General features: G+C 41.8%; 1 protein-coding gene across 4 annotated transcripts in view; it reads left to right on the top strand.

Annotated features, from left to right (window-relative positions):
* The window catches only part of fam49al (family with sequence similarity 49 member A, like), a 40727-nt gene extending 26464 nt beyond the window's left edge, over window positions 1-14263 (top strand). For all 4 annotated transcript variants that reach the window (XM_004574348.5, XM_004574350.4, XM_004574349.6 and 1 more), the window contains 9 exons: window positions 2795-2916; window positions 4536-4641; window positions 7362-7498; window positions 7630-7707; window positions 7997-8113; window positions 9620-9699; window positions 9994-10120; window positions 12182-12252; window positions 12353-14263. In XM_004574348.5, coding sequence (XP_004574405.1) covers window positions 2795-2916; window positions 4536-4641; window positions 7362-7498; window positions 7630-7707; window positions 7997-8113; window positions 9620-9699; window positions 9994-10120; window positions 12182-12252; window positions 12353-12416 — 902 coding nt within the window. In that variant the 3' untranslated portion in view covers window positions 12417-14263. The remainder of the gene's footprint in view (window positions 1-2794; window positions 2917-4535; window positions 4642-7361; window positions 7499-7629; window positions 7708-7996; window positions 8114-9619; window positions 9700-9993; window positions 10121-12181; window positions 12253-12352) is intronic.
* Window positions 14264-16367: the final 2104 nt, after the last annotated feature.

Below are 16367 nucleotides of genomic sequence, written 5' to 3'. Positions count from 1 at the left end.
CTGTGAAAAAACATCTCCAGTGAAGATCTTAACACTGATTATGAATTTTTAAGATGTAGATGTTTTGCACTGTATCCCCAACATGCTCTGCACCTCCTCAAACATCCCCTTCTCCCTTTTAACAGCTGCCTTCCTCCCCCCTCTTTCTTTACCCGCTGTTACAGTGGGAGTGGGAGAGCTCACTGCTGGCGAGAGACGTCAGCCGTCAAATAGGTTGAATTTCCCCTTCGTGTGTCGGGCCTGTGATTCACTTTACTTCAAAAGCGAGTTGGGATGAGTCAGACTCGGGAATGGCAGCTTTGGGAGCGTCCCTCCCCCTCCTCATCCACCCCCTGTGCCATCTGTGAGCTCTCCTTCTCCACCTGGAGACACACACTCACCTCTGTCACACAGCTTCAAGTTTGGTTTCTCGTTAAACTATTTATAGCTCGGCGCTGATCGCACCTCCCTAACACCCTTTGAAGGATAAGATGCAATTCTGACCACTGACAAAAAGATTATCAGGATGGATGTCTGGACTGAGCTGCTGTCTGTGAAAATCATCAGTCAGCTTGAAGTCATCCTCAGACTGAATTATAGCAACCTCTGTGTCTTAAAACATCTGAGGGAAATGGTTTGAGAATCAGGGAAGATACTGCTCTCACCGTGAAGCTGTAATCAGCCAACCTCGGAGAGAGAAACAAACTTGCACACATTGTAAAAATCCCCCTGGGAGCACGACTAAATACAAAAATCAACAAGTGAAGCTTGAGGTTTATCAGAGTTGTGTAATACTGTGATAGTTATGGCCAGATTTCCCATATCCATAATGAGACTTCTGTCACAAACAGTGTGTGCGAATCACTCACTGCACTGTGTATTATAGTTAGGGTCGTCCATTTTATTCAATTATCTAAATTTTGTGTCATTAAATTTATATCGACGACTCCCCGCAGTAATTCCATCCACTGCATGAGCTTTATATATGCAAAGTAATAAAATTAAGTAATTTAGCTCAATTCATTTTAATTTTTATGTTGCTAAATTACAACAACGAATGAACCATAAAAGTGAAGTCGAAACCTTAGACCCTATCCCTGGCTTTTTTCGTTATACTAGCGCATGCTAACACATTCTCTGCTCCGGGTTCATATCATTAACTGTATATTAAAAATGGACATCACAACTGTAATGCAACCAATTGTTTTCTGGAAAATAATTTTTTTAACGCCTCTAATTTGGCATTTTGACTGTCAACCTTCTCTGCTGATCAGCTAATACTGACTGCTAGCTAGCTAGCTTAGCTAATGAGGTGCATCTGTTATTTACTTAGCCGTACTTGGGATGCTAATTTGGCTAATTTGGCTAGCAAAAGACAGGGTTAAAACGAAATAAAGAAAACTACACAGCAACGCCTTTTAGTAGAACCAAAAGTGTGGGCTGGATATGAATGAGAAAACTATATGATCACAATGTAGCCTTGCCTGAAGTATACTATGCTGTATTGTTTGAACTACAGCTTACAAAATGAAATCATTCTGTATTAAGGAAGACTTTAAATTTGCAACTCAGACCATAAATAGTTCTTTAGCTAATAAATCAAATTAGCAGCAGGATAATTGTCTGTAAAGATCTATAATTGATTAATTTTTTCCAACCAAAGGCGTCCCCCCTGCTGGCCAGTATAAAGAATGCAGGTTTAAGGCAGTTCAAGACTGATACCTGAATATGTCCATCTTTTATATAGAACTAATTTAGCTTACAAATATGAGGGCATTATCAATCACAAGATCTTGGCATAATAACTGTATTTAATACAAAGCAATTATGCTATACTTAATTAATACCAAGTAAACATAATGTGTTGTTACCAGAATAATGAAGGGGGGCATTAGAGAGAATTCACTAATGTTGCACTGCTTGCTGTGCTTATAATGGCAGCTGGTGTGCACGCAGGACAGCAAATATACCTTGATTACTATTTCTCCGCAGGGAAGCAGCGCCTCGGGGTGCAAAAATAATCAGCAGAGCTACCACATGTAGCGAGCTGCCTGGGCACACTCCCACTCTTTATACCTGAGTCAGAGGCAAGAAAAACCAAACACATCGCTGACTCAAGAGAACCCCTCCTAATTGTGTCCCTGTAAGCACTTCATCTGTCCTGCGTGCATACATGAACGAAGCAAAAACTATGACTGGAAAAAAACTGAGATAAAGACTGAGCATGCCCAGAGGTTTCCCTCTCTGCTGCTTATTTTTTCTCACAATTAAACTTAACAGTCATTAAAAAAATCATTTCACAGACGTGTAAAGGGAAAAGGAGAGTGAGAAAAATCTATAAGACTATTACATCAGTCTGATTCTGCTGTTACACCTACCCAGTCTTTGGTACATTTATGCTGAATGGGCAGTGGACATGAATGGTTGCTTTTACAGCGACTGCAGCCCATCAAAATGCAAAACTCTGTTCCCTGACACGAAGCCGACTTGTTATATGAGTAACCACAAACCTCGCTGTGTGACAGAGCGCTCTATGAGTGTCCTGTTATTGTTCTACCTGTAGGTTGTTTATTGGCCAGATTTTAACCTTAGATATTTACACATGCAATGATTACTCGTTGTCTTTCTAATTCTTTGCTAATCTCAGGTTTCTATCTGGCCTTCTAGGACATCATCATCTAAGCTCCTCACTAATACTCGCTCTCCCTTTCCTCCCTCCTCTCTGTATCCCATCACCTCTGCTCTTGATATTTTCATCCCGTCATGACACTTTCACTTCCCACTCCCCGTCCTTCTTCCCTCCCTGCCCTCACAGATGCCCAGCCCACAGAGGCAGAGACGGCCGTGTGGAACCAGGTCAGCGCCGTGCTGGAGGAGGCTCACGGGATCTTGGCCGAGCTGCAGTCCTACAACGGAGCGGGCCAGGAGATACGAGAAGTGAGCATGAATCAGTCGAGCCCCCACTGCAGCATGGGGAAACTAGCGCTCATGTGTGATGCCAGGGTTGGAATTCTGCCGTGCAGCAGGCACCGAATCTAAATCCAAGCAGAAACACCAGAAACATTTCATGCAATATGTCGTTTCCATAAATATAATCAGCTACAAAGCTGGTACACTGGTCCTGATGATCACATGGCACACAATTAACTGTCTTCAGAAACATTAATGAGAACCACTGCTGATAGCTTAGCTGTCAGGATAACTACATTTATAAGTGCTGAATCATTTCCTTTCCTTGCATCCTAACTCTGAGGACACAGATACTGTATGCCGGGGGCTATAGAGAAGATAATGTATTATTAATTCCACAGCAGAGAGAAACTGAGGAGAGTATTATTACCAAACCTGAGTAAAGATAACTAGAAATATATCTTTAGTGATAACATGCAACCAACAGATATCCTGCTCTGCATTTTTTTTACACTGAGGCATTTGTGAAATATTAATCTTGACTAAATATGTGTCAGTTTGCACACTTTTCCAGGACAGAAATGGGAACATTTAGATGATCCGGGTTCAAAAAGTCTTCTTTCATATTGTTGGCAAATTGGAATAAAAGGGTTTTTTTTGCAGGAGGGATTTTGGAAATCTGTGTTTATCACTCCATAACAGCCATTAAAAAGTCAATTTTCACTGTGTTTTAGCAATGAAAGGGGCCATAAATCAGGCTTTGAAGGGCTATATGAACAGCTGATTGTGTAAAAACCATCAGGATAGAGACAGAACAGTAAAGCTGTTCGAGTGGCACTTTTTGGCTCAGAGAATTAGAAAAACTCATAGTTCTTTCTTTTTAAAAAAAATTGGGGATATCTGCTGGCAAAAGAAAGTGCCGTCACAACAGGATTATATGTCTTATATATTCAATAGAATAATTTACAGGAAAACAAATAATGACAGTCATAAGGGCTTATTATGGAGCTGATATGTATTGATTTGCTGCTGAAAATAGCTCTGAGCAAATGCACCAATTTCCTCTTGTTTAAACAGCTTTAAGCACTGAGTTAGCCTCTGCAAAATGTTTTTGTGCCCTATTTAAAGATTTACACCAAAAGTAGGCGCAAAACGAATATATATATCCACACAATGCTGACTTTGACAAATTTGATTACATGTAAATTTTACCTCTAATTTTTTTTATAGGAGTACAACATAGAAGGCACATTGGCTTTAATGAAACTCGAGGAATGACTAATTAAAAATGAATAATAATTTGAAGAAATAAATGCTTGATTTTATACATTTCAGTTACATTTTACCCAAAATAATTATTTAATGTTTATGAGGGCAAATAATTGTTGTTGTTTTCTTTCAGTGTAAAGAAATTGAGAGTTGGGATTAACATGTTTTGATTTGATTTATTTATTGATTGTTATTTGTTGATGCAAAGAAATATAAACCATTTATACTTTTTCTTATCATATTGATCAGGTGAGATTATTTGAGGCCAATTTGAGTGTGTGATACTGTGTGTGAGATCACTGGTCAGAGGAAAGGACAGGGAACAAAAAAGATGGCAAGGTTTTTAAAAGTAACATCTGTCTGTTACTGGGCTGCAGGCCATCCAGAACCCGGGCGACCTCGCTCTTCAGGAGAAGGCCTGGAACGCAGTGTGCCCTCTGGTGGCCAAGCTGAAGCGGTTCTACGAGTTCTCCCTCCGACTGGGTGAGTGTGGCCGTTGCAGTCTATGAAAGCATTTCAGAGAGTGATGTAACCCCATCTCTGGTGGCCATGTTGGAGCTGAAAGCATCTGTAACATGAACCTAAAATCTAAAGAGACGGCATTTGCTGTCAGCTGCTCATTTATGAGCGAAGCAGGGTTGTCAGCTGGGTGGATGTGCTGCAGAGCCAGAAGAAGGCAGGAAAATGAGTGGAGATGAGGTGATGGGTGCACCCCTCAGATTAAAGTCTCTGTCCTCTGTTTATCTCAGTTTGAAACAGCTGTTTTGGTATTTAGCATCTGTGCTTCATTGCACAGGCTAGAGCTGATCGTACTACAGCACTAGCTATTATACTGCTTTTTCTTTTGTTGTTTTTTTAAAATTGGCATCTTTTCAGCAATTTCAGGATGTGATAAATCCTGTTAAGACTGACTGATGAATGCAGTCAAAAGTGTCCACGCCGCATATGTTACCTTAAACAGGAAGGAGGTCCGTTTAAAGTGATAAAAATGGGCCTTGGCATTGCTGAGAGCTCCATCAGCATTGTGCCTTTCCAGGCTTGACAGCATTCCTCAACAAACACACACACACTCACATTCATACTCCATGATGTCCTCTCAGCCATCTCTGCAGCATCCTGACCCAGCAGCAGCCAGGCAGCCGTTGCTACGGAAACAGTGGTCCACAGTGGTCCAGCGCGGAGAGAAAGAGAGAGAGTAGAGAGAGGAGTATGAGCAGAGAAATAGAGTTCAGCTGCCGCCTCTGCGCTGCCTTCCAATAATACTTTCAGTCTCAGGGACATTGTGTTCTCAGATTACCATACAATGGGAGCTGGCCAATAATTGATGATAATGTCTGGCGGCTAATGTAGCTATGAGATTCAGTACAATAGAGATCACATACTTCCATCATGCTGAAGAGAAAGGGTGGCAGTATGTCCCAGCACCACCTTTTGCTTTATAGTTATTTGATCAAAGGGGGAAGTAAGGGGTGGAGAGGTCCAGTTTAACATTAACAGCTGCTGCATCTCTATAAGCTGTCAGAGGATGGAGATCGTGCACTCTGTGCTCTCGGCAGGAGCGAGACTGGGGTATCAGCCCAGGGCCTCAGATGAAACAATTCCATGTTGTATTTATAGAAGGCACTCGTGCATTTTTAATGCAGAGGAAGGGATGGAGCCCCAGGAGCTTTTGCTTCTGAGGCATCAACACCACTGTACGTACAGCCTCTGGAGTCCGGCTATGGAGTGTGATTTGTTGCAGACTTAGTTTAACATCATGGATGACACGGGTGGGATAACCATGGCCACTGCCTCTGCAGTCACAGCCACACTCAGGCTGTGTGAGCAGCTGTAGCTTGATCTGTGAACATGCAACATGCAGTCTTTGTTTTAGCAAGGAGCGCTCTGTTAAGCCTGTGGTCACTGAGGGCAAATAAAATCCTGCTGAGAGCCTTAATGAAAGTGAAACTAGCAAGACAATAGCAAGGAGAGCATGCAAGTGGGTATTTTGGATTTCATGCTAAGCAGAAAAACATTCATCATGTTCACCATCACGACCGATGTCTGTTTACCAGTTCAGGGAGGTACTACTGCATTTGCTTCCAAAAAAATAAATACATAAAATGTTGGACTGATCTGCCTCTAATCATCTCACTCACGACCTACAAACTGAAACTGCTCCCTGAGAGCTCTGCCTCGAAGTGTAGCTAAATATGCAACATTAAAAATGCAACAGACATGCTGTTTCAAATCCCGTGGCTCCACTGACTGTATATAAAAGATGGAAATTGCCACTGTGACGAAACCTGTTGGTTTGTTGAATTCAATTTTGGAACTTTATGCAAAGAGTAAAAGTATGGAACATAAAACTTCTTGCATGTCCTCTTAGGTCACGAGACTGCAAATAGTATAGATCTGTCAAATTGTGTATAGCATATAGTGTTTGTGGGAGCTGCCAGCCACAAGTGGCCTGTCTGCCGAACCGCAGTCTTCAAACGTTCTTTCTGCTGTGATAAAGCCATTTTGGTGTTTATACCGTGATAAACTTGACCCCTTGTCCCAGGTGCCCACGCTGAGCTGTTGCATAAAGAAATAAATAAAGAAATTCTTTCCTTTGCTGTCAAAAATGATTTCAGTGTAGAGGCAGCAGTCCTTTACTAAATTTACACCTTTGTGCATCCTAACGGGACACACATCAGAGAAAGACAGAGAAAGGCTCATGCAAAATGTAGAAGACACGCTGGTAATGATTTCCTTTTAGGAAAGCAGCTTTTCCGTTCGCATACTTTCACTTCCTCTCAAGCTTTATTTCTCAGACCAACTGTTTGGCTCCAATTCTAAATTTTTGGACACCTGAATAATACAATAATACAGAGAAAACATCCAACAATCAAACAACCCCCCTTTGAGCAAGCACTTGGCGAAAGTGGGAAGGAAAAACTCCCTTTTAACAGGAAGAAACCTCTAGAAAAACGAGGCTCAGGGAGGGGCGGCCATGTGGTGTGACTGGTTGGGGTTGAGGGGAGGTAGATAAGACAAAAGACACGTTGTGGAAGAGATTGATGACAACGATGATTAATTGTATGTATTTTAGAGAAAGAAAAAAGAAGAAACACTCAGATCCTGGCTAGATTAGAGAGGATTACATAAATCTGACCAAACTAAGATAAAACAGCCAGGTCCTAGCTGGACTGGATGAATTTCTGACTTGGATCCATTTGCAGAGAACGCCTTGCGCAGCCTGCTGGAGGCGCTGACGAGCCCGCCGTATGCTCCCATGCAGCACCTGGAGAGAGAGCAGGCCTTGGCCAAGCAGTTTGCCGAGATCCTCCATTTCACCCTCAGCTTCGATGAACTAAAGGTGAAGGAAATCTTTGTTGTTGTTGTTCTAATTACAGCCCTCAGATGCTGACCTTTACTGTACTGAAACATCAATACGGTCGTTGAGCAGCCTTTGTGAAACTAAATGCCACCTTCTCTCTCGCCGTGCAGATGACAAATCCAGCCATTCAGAATGACTTCAGCTACTACAGGAGGACCATAAGCAGGAACAGGCTGAACAACCAGCAGGTGAGGCAGGCCTGGCTCCGGCTGTTTGCACTGCATACATGATCAAATGGTTCAGCGCGGCTTCAGTTCCCCTCTTTAATCATTAATGAAGTGGGGGTGTCCGTTTCCTTCCAACGACGCAAAGACGTGTACAATCAATATTTCATCTAACTTTCGAGTTATACAAATTAACACCAGGGTTGCCTCCATCATTACGCTCTCCTTTCACCAGCTGTGTGACATGATTATCGGATCGTCTGAAAACAAACGTTTGTTTTAAGTGTGACATCTGTTTTGTTTCGGCGCGCAGCTGGAAGCGGAGAACGAGGTTAACAACGAGATGGCAAACAGGATGTCGCTGTTCTACGCCGAAGCAACACCAATGCTGAAGACTCTGAGTAACGCCACCACCAAGTTTGTCTCAGAGGTACACGTCATCCACTCACTGCTTACATGTGTTTATGGCTTAGTCCACATTTCCAAGAACAACATTCCAATCAATAATATTGAATAAAGTAGTGGTGACACAATTCATCCTCAACAATGAGTAAAAGACCAAAAGTATTCAATGCAGACAAGGTTTCTGGTAGTATTACCCCATTTTTTGGATAAAAGTCAAATGTAGCTCTTTGGAGGATAATTCTACCAGCTGTAATTCAGTGAGTGAATCTGATCAGCATCATCCCTTTAAATTTAACTCGATGTCTTTAGTGTAACCTAACACTGACCAGGAACACCACAGCTGCTCTGCACCAGTCAGCCATGTCAACACAGCACTGTAGACCAGGGGTAGGCAACTCCAGGCCTCGAGTGCCGGTGTCCTGCAGATTTTAGATGACTCCTTGATCCAACACAGCTGATTTAAATGGCTAAATTACTTCCTCGACATGTCTTGAAGTTCTCCAGAGGCCTGGTAATCAACTAATCATTTGATTCAGGTGTGTTGACCCAGGGTGAGATCTAAAACCTGCAGGACACCGGCCCTTGAGGCCTGGAGTTGCCCACCCCTGCTGTAGACTAACCACTTTAGCAAGTTTCTTGAATTCTACTGTATTAATTTGCAGTGAAACTTTCATATATGACAGTAAGCAGGCCCCAGCTGATGGGGGATAGAGCTGCTCCAAGTGTGGGGCGACCAAGCAAAAAACAAAAAAATAAAATAATGATTTTTATTTAGAGAAATTAAAGAAACAAGAGTACTAGATGTCTCCTGCTAACCTGAGAGCAAATGAAAGGACTGGGTTGTTAACTGCTTTTGGGATCTAAAGAGGGGCTAACCCAAGTTACAATGACCAGTATAAAAGGGAGTCCTGTTTCCCTCACTGTGGGGGTCTTAGTCGTAGACGTGGTCATTGTCAAGACATCTGGGTGTAACTAAAGTAGAGTCAGTAGAGTAAAGTAGAGTCTGTCAGCACAGAAGTGAAGCTCAATAAAGCGAATAGAAGAACAGAGCCCTCTATATAGATTAGATCCGAATTACTGTGTGTCTCTATGTACAGTCTGTTTTTGCTGTGCTTGTAAGAAAAAAAACAAAACCATATACTTCCATGGTACACTCGAGTCTTCACCTCAGGCGGCCATGTTGAACTGCTGTGTGAAACATCCGCCTTCTCCTGTCAAAACACAGTTTTACGGGCGAGGCAGCAGCCTTTTGCTAACTTTACACCTCAATGCATCCTGATGGGCCGCACGCCACACGGAGAAAGACTTCAGAGGTTCGTGCCATATGTAGAGGGCGTGCTGGGGATGAACGCCTTCCAGCATAGCAGCTGCACAGTCCTCATGCTTTTTGCCCTGCTTTGTCGCCACCTTGTGGCAGAACATTTTGGCGCAGGCAGTGCAGTAAAGTGTAGAGGACTTTCTCACATTGTCCTCTCATCCAAATGGAAGCCATTTTTACATCTTCTTTCATTTCCCTTTTGTCTATCATCAGAATAAGACCTTGCCCATAGAGGACACCACAGACTGCCTGAGCACCATGGCCTGCGTGTGTCGCGTCATGCTGGAGACTCCGTAAGTGCTTCTTGTCTCCCCATCTTCTTTCGCTCAGTCCATCTCCTTGAATGTCAGAATCCTAAATTCGAATTAACAGGCTCTTTCACTGTGCCGTATAATATGTCAGTAATTCAATAGATCGACGCTCAGAGTCCTTCATGCTAAATGTGAAATGTTTAATCTTTATTCTGTGTGTCTTTGTGTGAAGAAACTCTCATCTATAACTTGTTCACTGGTATTTGGTGGACACCCCCAACCCCCGCCGTGCCCTCTGTTAAACAGAGCAAATATTAACTCCCGTTTTTGTCCCAGGGAGTACCGCTGTCGGTTCACCAACACAGACACTATGCTGTTCTGCATGAGGGTGATGGTGGGCGTCATCATCCTGTATGACCACGTTCACCCCGTCGGGGCTTTCGCCAAGACCTCCAAAATTGATGTGAGTACAGCAAATACTTGCATACTTTGAAAATAATGGCCCTCTGTTGCATGTGTAAAGCAAAGGAGGTTAATCTAGTGTACCTGAGGGGTCCTGCTAAGCCAACAGTTTGGTTAGGCTGGTCATCAATCACAAAGCTTTAGTTGACCAGTTGCATTCATTTCAATCTCCATATTTTTATTACTGAGCTCCACCAGAGAAGATCTGCACGACTCAAAGCTCAGAATAATCTTTTTATGTCATAACAGCTCAGATTATCTGCTCTCTGGAGCATGTTTGTAAAGAAGTGTGATGAGTGTTGAGTAACAGACCTAGAAAAAAATGAAAATATTTAAATTTTGCATAAGATGGATGGAGTTGTTAATAGCTGGGTATTGTGAGCATGAATGTAATGTGGGCTTTGTTATGATTGATGCAAATCCATTAGCTTCAAATCCCCAAGTTTCATACCAAGATGAATGCCTCTCTTAAATGTTTTTGTCTTTTTCTATCCATTTATTACCAGGACAAACTGATAATAAGGAATTACAAATAGACGAGCACAGAACTGATACACGCTGTCCTTTATCAGTGACCCACATCTTCAGCTTCAGTTAATTGACGTTGGTGGGCATTTGTTCATGCACAGCTCTCTTTAACTCCTGTTGCACTTTGATTGCAGCACATTTTCTTTTTCAGACCTTTTGTTGTAGAGTTGCTGCTGTGCTTGGGAACCAGCTGTTTTGACAGATGGCCTCACATTTGACTGTAGAGTACTTCAATATACAGAGGAGCTCATGGTTGACTTAATGACAGCAAGGTGTCATTAAGGGCTGCAAAACAAGCCCAAGTCATCACCCCTCCACCACTGTTCTTGACAGTTGGTTATGGGGTGTTTGTAGTGATATGCAACGTTTGGTTTTCTCCTTTCTGCGCATTACGTAGTGCTCTCCACCAAAGTAGAGATATCAAACATCTCCACTTTGGCCCTGTCTGTCCAAAGGGCATTGTTCCAGAAGTCTTGTGGTTTATTTGGATGCAACTTTGCAAACACAAGACATGCTGAGAGCAGAAGCTTTCTCATGGCAAACCTTCCAGTCAAGCCGTACATGTTTAATCTTTTTCTAACTGTACTGAATTTTAATGAATGCTAAAATTTAACATTCTAGCCGAGGCCTGTAGAGTCTGAGTTGTCAGTCTCAGTTTCATTTATTTGCTGCATTTCATTATAGTTCATCTGAGTGTGTTTACAGTAGATAAAAAAACCACCAAATCCTGTGTAGGTTTAAGATGAAAATAAAAGCTAACACACACACACTCGTAACTGCAAGCCTGCGAGAACTTAGTCTGTTTTTAAATGCATGCAAGGATTTGACTGACCTCACATCAGCAGGACAAGATGTTCTGGGGAGCTAAAAGGTTCATGAGAAGGAATTCAAAGGTAATTCTGTAGTCAACTGGGAACCCGTGAAGTCACTTCAATAATGGGATAACATGTACACATTTCTATGTACATGTTAGGAGTCCAGACAAGTTAAAGTTGTCCTACTGATGATTCGGATAATCCCGGTAGTCGAACCTGCTCGTGCTCGATATGAAAGCTTGGATCAGTTTCCCAGAGTTGGTTTGAGAATTTTTAACTTGCGGGATATTAAGTTCCTGAATATGATACAAAAAGCTGTGATCACTGTCCGAAAACGACGCCATGGTTCATGGTTCCTGACCTGCTCACCGAGTTTCAGAGAAAAGGATGATGCATTTAAGACGTAGCTCTTGGGTTTCTGTGCAGTTTCTCTGGGCACAGGATGCTCTGATCTGGGGTGAATTTAGCTTTTATAGAGGTGTTCACACTTCCTGTTGATCAGTTAGTCAAGTGCATTTGATTGGCGGCGCCTGGCTGCTACTTGCCCTCGTAACTCCTAAGAAAGCAGTGAGGGTGTACTGAGACAGGAGGCTCTTGACAACATTTCATAAATGTGTGCACGTGAGTTTGGGTTTTTTGCAGCAGCAGTACCAGGACATGATGTGATGTGAGCCCGCTGACCTTTCTCTAATGCCCTGTGTTGTCTTTGTGGTGGGCAGATGAAGGGCTGCATCAAGGTGCTGAAAGAGCAACCGTCTAACAGTGTGGAGGGACTCCTGAACGCACTGAGGTGAGTATGAATGTAGAAGAGTAGAAAGGTACAAATCTCCTCCTCCTTCCTCGCTCTGAATAAATGTGAATGTGACATGAATGTGCTTCTGCTTCTTCAGATACACGACACGGCATCTACACGATGACAGCACCTCCAAACAAATCAGGGCCCTTCTGCAATGAAACAAAGAAGAAAAAGAAGCGACCAGGAGGGGAGGAGGAGGGGAAACGAAGGAGCGCACTTGAAGGAGGAGGAAACAAACGCTGATAAACCTGTTTGTTTACAACGAACAAAGAGAAAAATCATCTCCGGGGTTAAGTGCGACCTGATGACAATAAGAAGAGGAAAATAATTATATATATTGTCAGCTGTCCATCATTCTGTCTCTCATTTTGTAAAGTAAGAAAAGAAGAAAAAAAAAGAAGCCAGAAAAGAAGATATAGATATATATTAAGAAAAGTGAAACACTGAGCAGCAGGTGAAGAATAGGTAGGATTAAAGAGGAAGCTATATTGGAAGATTTAAGGTCAGAACCAACTGAAAGTGTACGAAACAAAAAAGGAAGAAAAAAAAAAAAGAGGGTTAATGTTCCAGAAGTAGTCTGACGAGTATTTTTGCACACACTTTGAAAACATCTCCTTCCCCAATGAAATCTGATCCCAAACTGGTTCCCATTGCTTGAACTGGAGGGGCTCTCCTTCAGCTGCACTGGTCTCCACCGACGGGTGAATCATAAAGCAATGTGATGGATACACTCCGGAGATTTGCTTTTACCCGTTTCACTTTCTTTCTGGTGCAGCTGGAGGAAAGCAGGCAGGCGGAGACGGGACGCCTCTGTTTTTGCCCCGATTTCTTCCTCATCATCCATCTATCAAGTATATGCTTTTTTTTCCTTTAAATTTCTCCTCATCACCAACAAAAATGTAAAAAATAAATAAATAAATAAAGAGCCGCCCGTGTCGTGTGCCCCAATGCCGTTTATGTTCCTGCACACAAAAACCATCTTGCCAGCTGTCTGGCTTTACTTGAACTACGTCCTTCACTCTCTCCATGGTGCTAATGTGGTTTATCGCAGCTTCTTATCTGATATCGTTTGGCTGTGATGTGGGACATACAGTGATTTTGTCATCCTCTTCTTTTGTGCACAAGTTAGCCACGATGGCGAGTGAGCCTTCAGCATCTCAGTGCGTAAAAAAAGGGGGTCAAATCTGAGAGGGCGTTTTTAGGGAAACCGCAGCACACTTTTAGTTCTTCACCCAGTGCCAAAGCTTATTCTGTTATTACATCGCACGTGAGTCAGGCTTGAGGGTTTGATGGTATTATTATATCACTCATCTTTCTTTTCTTTTTGTAAAAGAGGATTAAAAAGCCGAGACACACGTGAAAAACAAGTGGGAAGGTGGTCCGATTTACATACATTTTAAGGGCGATCTGAGTGTTCCGGTGTAAATACGTGAAGCTTTTCACAGCGGGCATCCACATGTTCCCCGTCGGGGAATATGAAAAAACCACCATCACAAACTCACACATAAAAACTCGAGTGCTTTCTTTTAGAGTGAGGTTTAAAAAGTCCATCAATAAGTGGGAAATAAAAATGAAACTAAAAATGATCCAAAAGGAGATTCAAAAGAAGTGCTGTAATGTCTAGAGCCCTTAGTTACTTATTTAATTTGACCTTATAATATATTTTCTATACAGGGGTATGTGCGCGAGCATATTCTGTATAAATACATAGATGGCATGTTGCAAAAGTTCTGACAGAAATGTGTAAATAAGGTGTTTTTATTCATTTTTAATCGTTCAGTGATGCTGAAATTGGGTATGTGTTGTCTCTCAGAATTACCATGCGTTTGGCTTGGACCATCGGACTTGCCGTAGTCATAGGTTTCAGAAATTCAGCTTCATTAATGGCGAATGAACCGGAGGGAGGGGAGGGACGCCAAGTGGGGAGGGGGCCGGGGCTGTCCATTTGCTTGTTATTTTGTATATTTTGTGCAACAATAAACTTGTCATTTATTACATTCAACAACAGCCGTCCTGTGTCTGTTCAGTCATGTGTAGGAGTAATGGTGCTGGGGGTGTGATGTCAAAAACTGCAAGTGAAAATCACATTTTTCTATAACAGGGCTGTCAAACATAAGGCCCGCGGGCCAGAATCAGTCCGGCAAAAGCTCCAATCTGACCCATTAAACAGAAGATTGGAAAATGTAAAGAAGGATGTAAATTCGAAAATTTTTACTATGTTTTTAAGTTTTACGTATTTTCCACTTCCCCCTTGGCTAGTCGTACTGCATCACACCAAACTAAATAAGTAAAAGATAAACAATGAAATGACAGAAAGTTCCTGTTTTTTCACCACTATAGAAATGTAGGATTTTTATCACGAGCTTGCTGTAAAAACAAACAAAAGAATAAGAGGACATCATGTCAATTAACAAAACAAATGTTCAATTTATAATTTAGGTACATCCTGTATGATGAATTAACAGAACTTTTTCTGTCATTTTAAACATCTTTTTCTTACAATTTAATCCCAAAGCAGCATGTCTTTCGCATGTAGAAAAACTGAGATATGTTGCTGAAATTGCACTTCTTCTTTTTTTTTATATTAAAAATGTGTAGTTAGATTTCTTCACACTGACAGGAAGAGAAGCTTCACTGCTCCAGCCCACTTAAGATCATAGCAGCCTGTACTCTGCACACAATGTAAAATAAACGTGACATCCCCGCTCTAAGGTAAACTCTCAGTAACAGTGGTGTAGTCTGCGGCTTTAAATTACAGGAAATATTTGACTGGAAAGCAATTAAATGATTATATTCAAAGTCATTACAAATTTGGAATAAATCATAAAGTGTTAGTTACTTTTCAGTGTTTCCTTTGGTTTAACTCAGTCCAATGAAGACACCTAGTTACATGTGTGAGTGTTTAATGTAAAGAAACAGTTTCACAGTGTGTAATATTGCGTAGGTCACAGTGGTTTTGCAATAGTACCCACAGTGGGAGGGCAGGTGACTTTAATGGTGCAGGAATTGGTCTGTAACTGCAGGATGTAAACTCCAAATTTTGCACAAGAATGTAAAACTTTTTTTTTTTTTTTTTTTAACTAGAATTATTTGCCATCAATCCCCATAAATCTGTTAAAAAACTCTCAGAGTCAAGCTACTGCTCCTCCCAGTTGAAAGGAGTTGGGTGAGGCGTTTCAGGCATGTCCTACGCCGAGGAGGCCCTGCGCCAGACCCAGGACACGCTGGAGGTTACATCTCTTGGTTGGCTTGGAAAAGCCTCGATGTCTCCCTGGAAGAGCAGAAACTGGATGGACTGATAAAGAACACAATCCACTGCATAAAAAATATAAAAATGTTAAAATTGGATTTAAACATTTTAAATAAACCAATAAAAATTTTATTTTCATGACTAAAACAATCCACTGTTGCAGGCTGCAAGAATACAAATGGAAAAATCTAAAGTTTTAAACTTTAATGAACTTCAAATAAAAATAAAATATAATTTACTCGATATGCTGACCAAACCACGGTGCATCCTGAATTTGAAAAAAACAAAAAAACAAACAAGGCAAAGTAATGGAGGCTGAAATGTAACATTTAGACTCAATTCATACACTTAGCCCAACATAACTCAATGCCAAGCAAGAAGGTATCTGATGTAATGTTGCAAATGCAAAATCTTCAATCGGCACATGAATTTTTAGTTTTGCTTTAGCCACGGTCAGCTTGTCAGAAGGAGACACACCTGAGTCCTGAATTAATGATTTGTATTAAGTATTCATTAATGAACATTACTGTGTTGTAGCATATCAGTCTCCCCACCGAGAGCTACTGCAGGATGTATTCCAGTCACTCACCACAAGGGGGCAGCAAACGTCTTTATGAAAGACTACAAACCAACTCAAACTGCGCCTTCTCTGCTTGTTCCCATCAAAACGGCAGAAATGTAATTCACCTCAGCACAAGAGCCCTACCAACACTCACTTTGGCAGCGTGATGAACATCAAACAGTTCACGAGGTAATTCATGCGGTGCTCCAAATAAGCAGTGCTGTTGAGCAATTAAACTTCAGGTATGGTGCGGCACCTGTTATGATGAATAAGCTGCAGGAACATTCAGCTGAGAGG

The sequence above is a fragment of the Maylandia zebra genome, linkage group LG22 (assembly GCF_041146795.1).
Source record: "Maylandia zebra isolate NMK-2024a linkage group LG22, Mzebra_GT3a, whole genome shotgun sequence".
NCBI lineage: Eukaryota > Metazoa > Chordata > Actinopteri > Cichliformes > Cichlidae > Maylandia > Maylandia zebra.
Note: the sequence above shows the minus strand (reverse complement) of the source record. Positions and strands in the feature narration are given on the sequence as shown.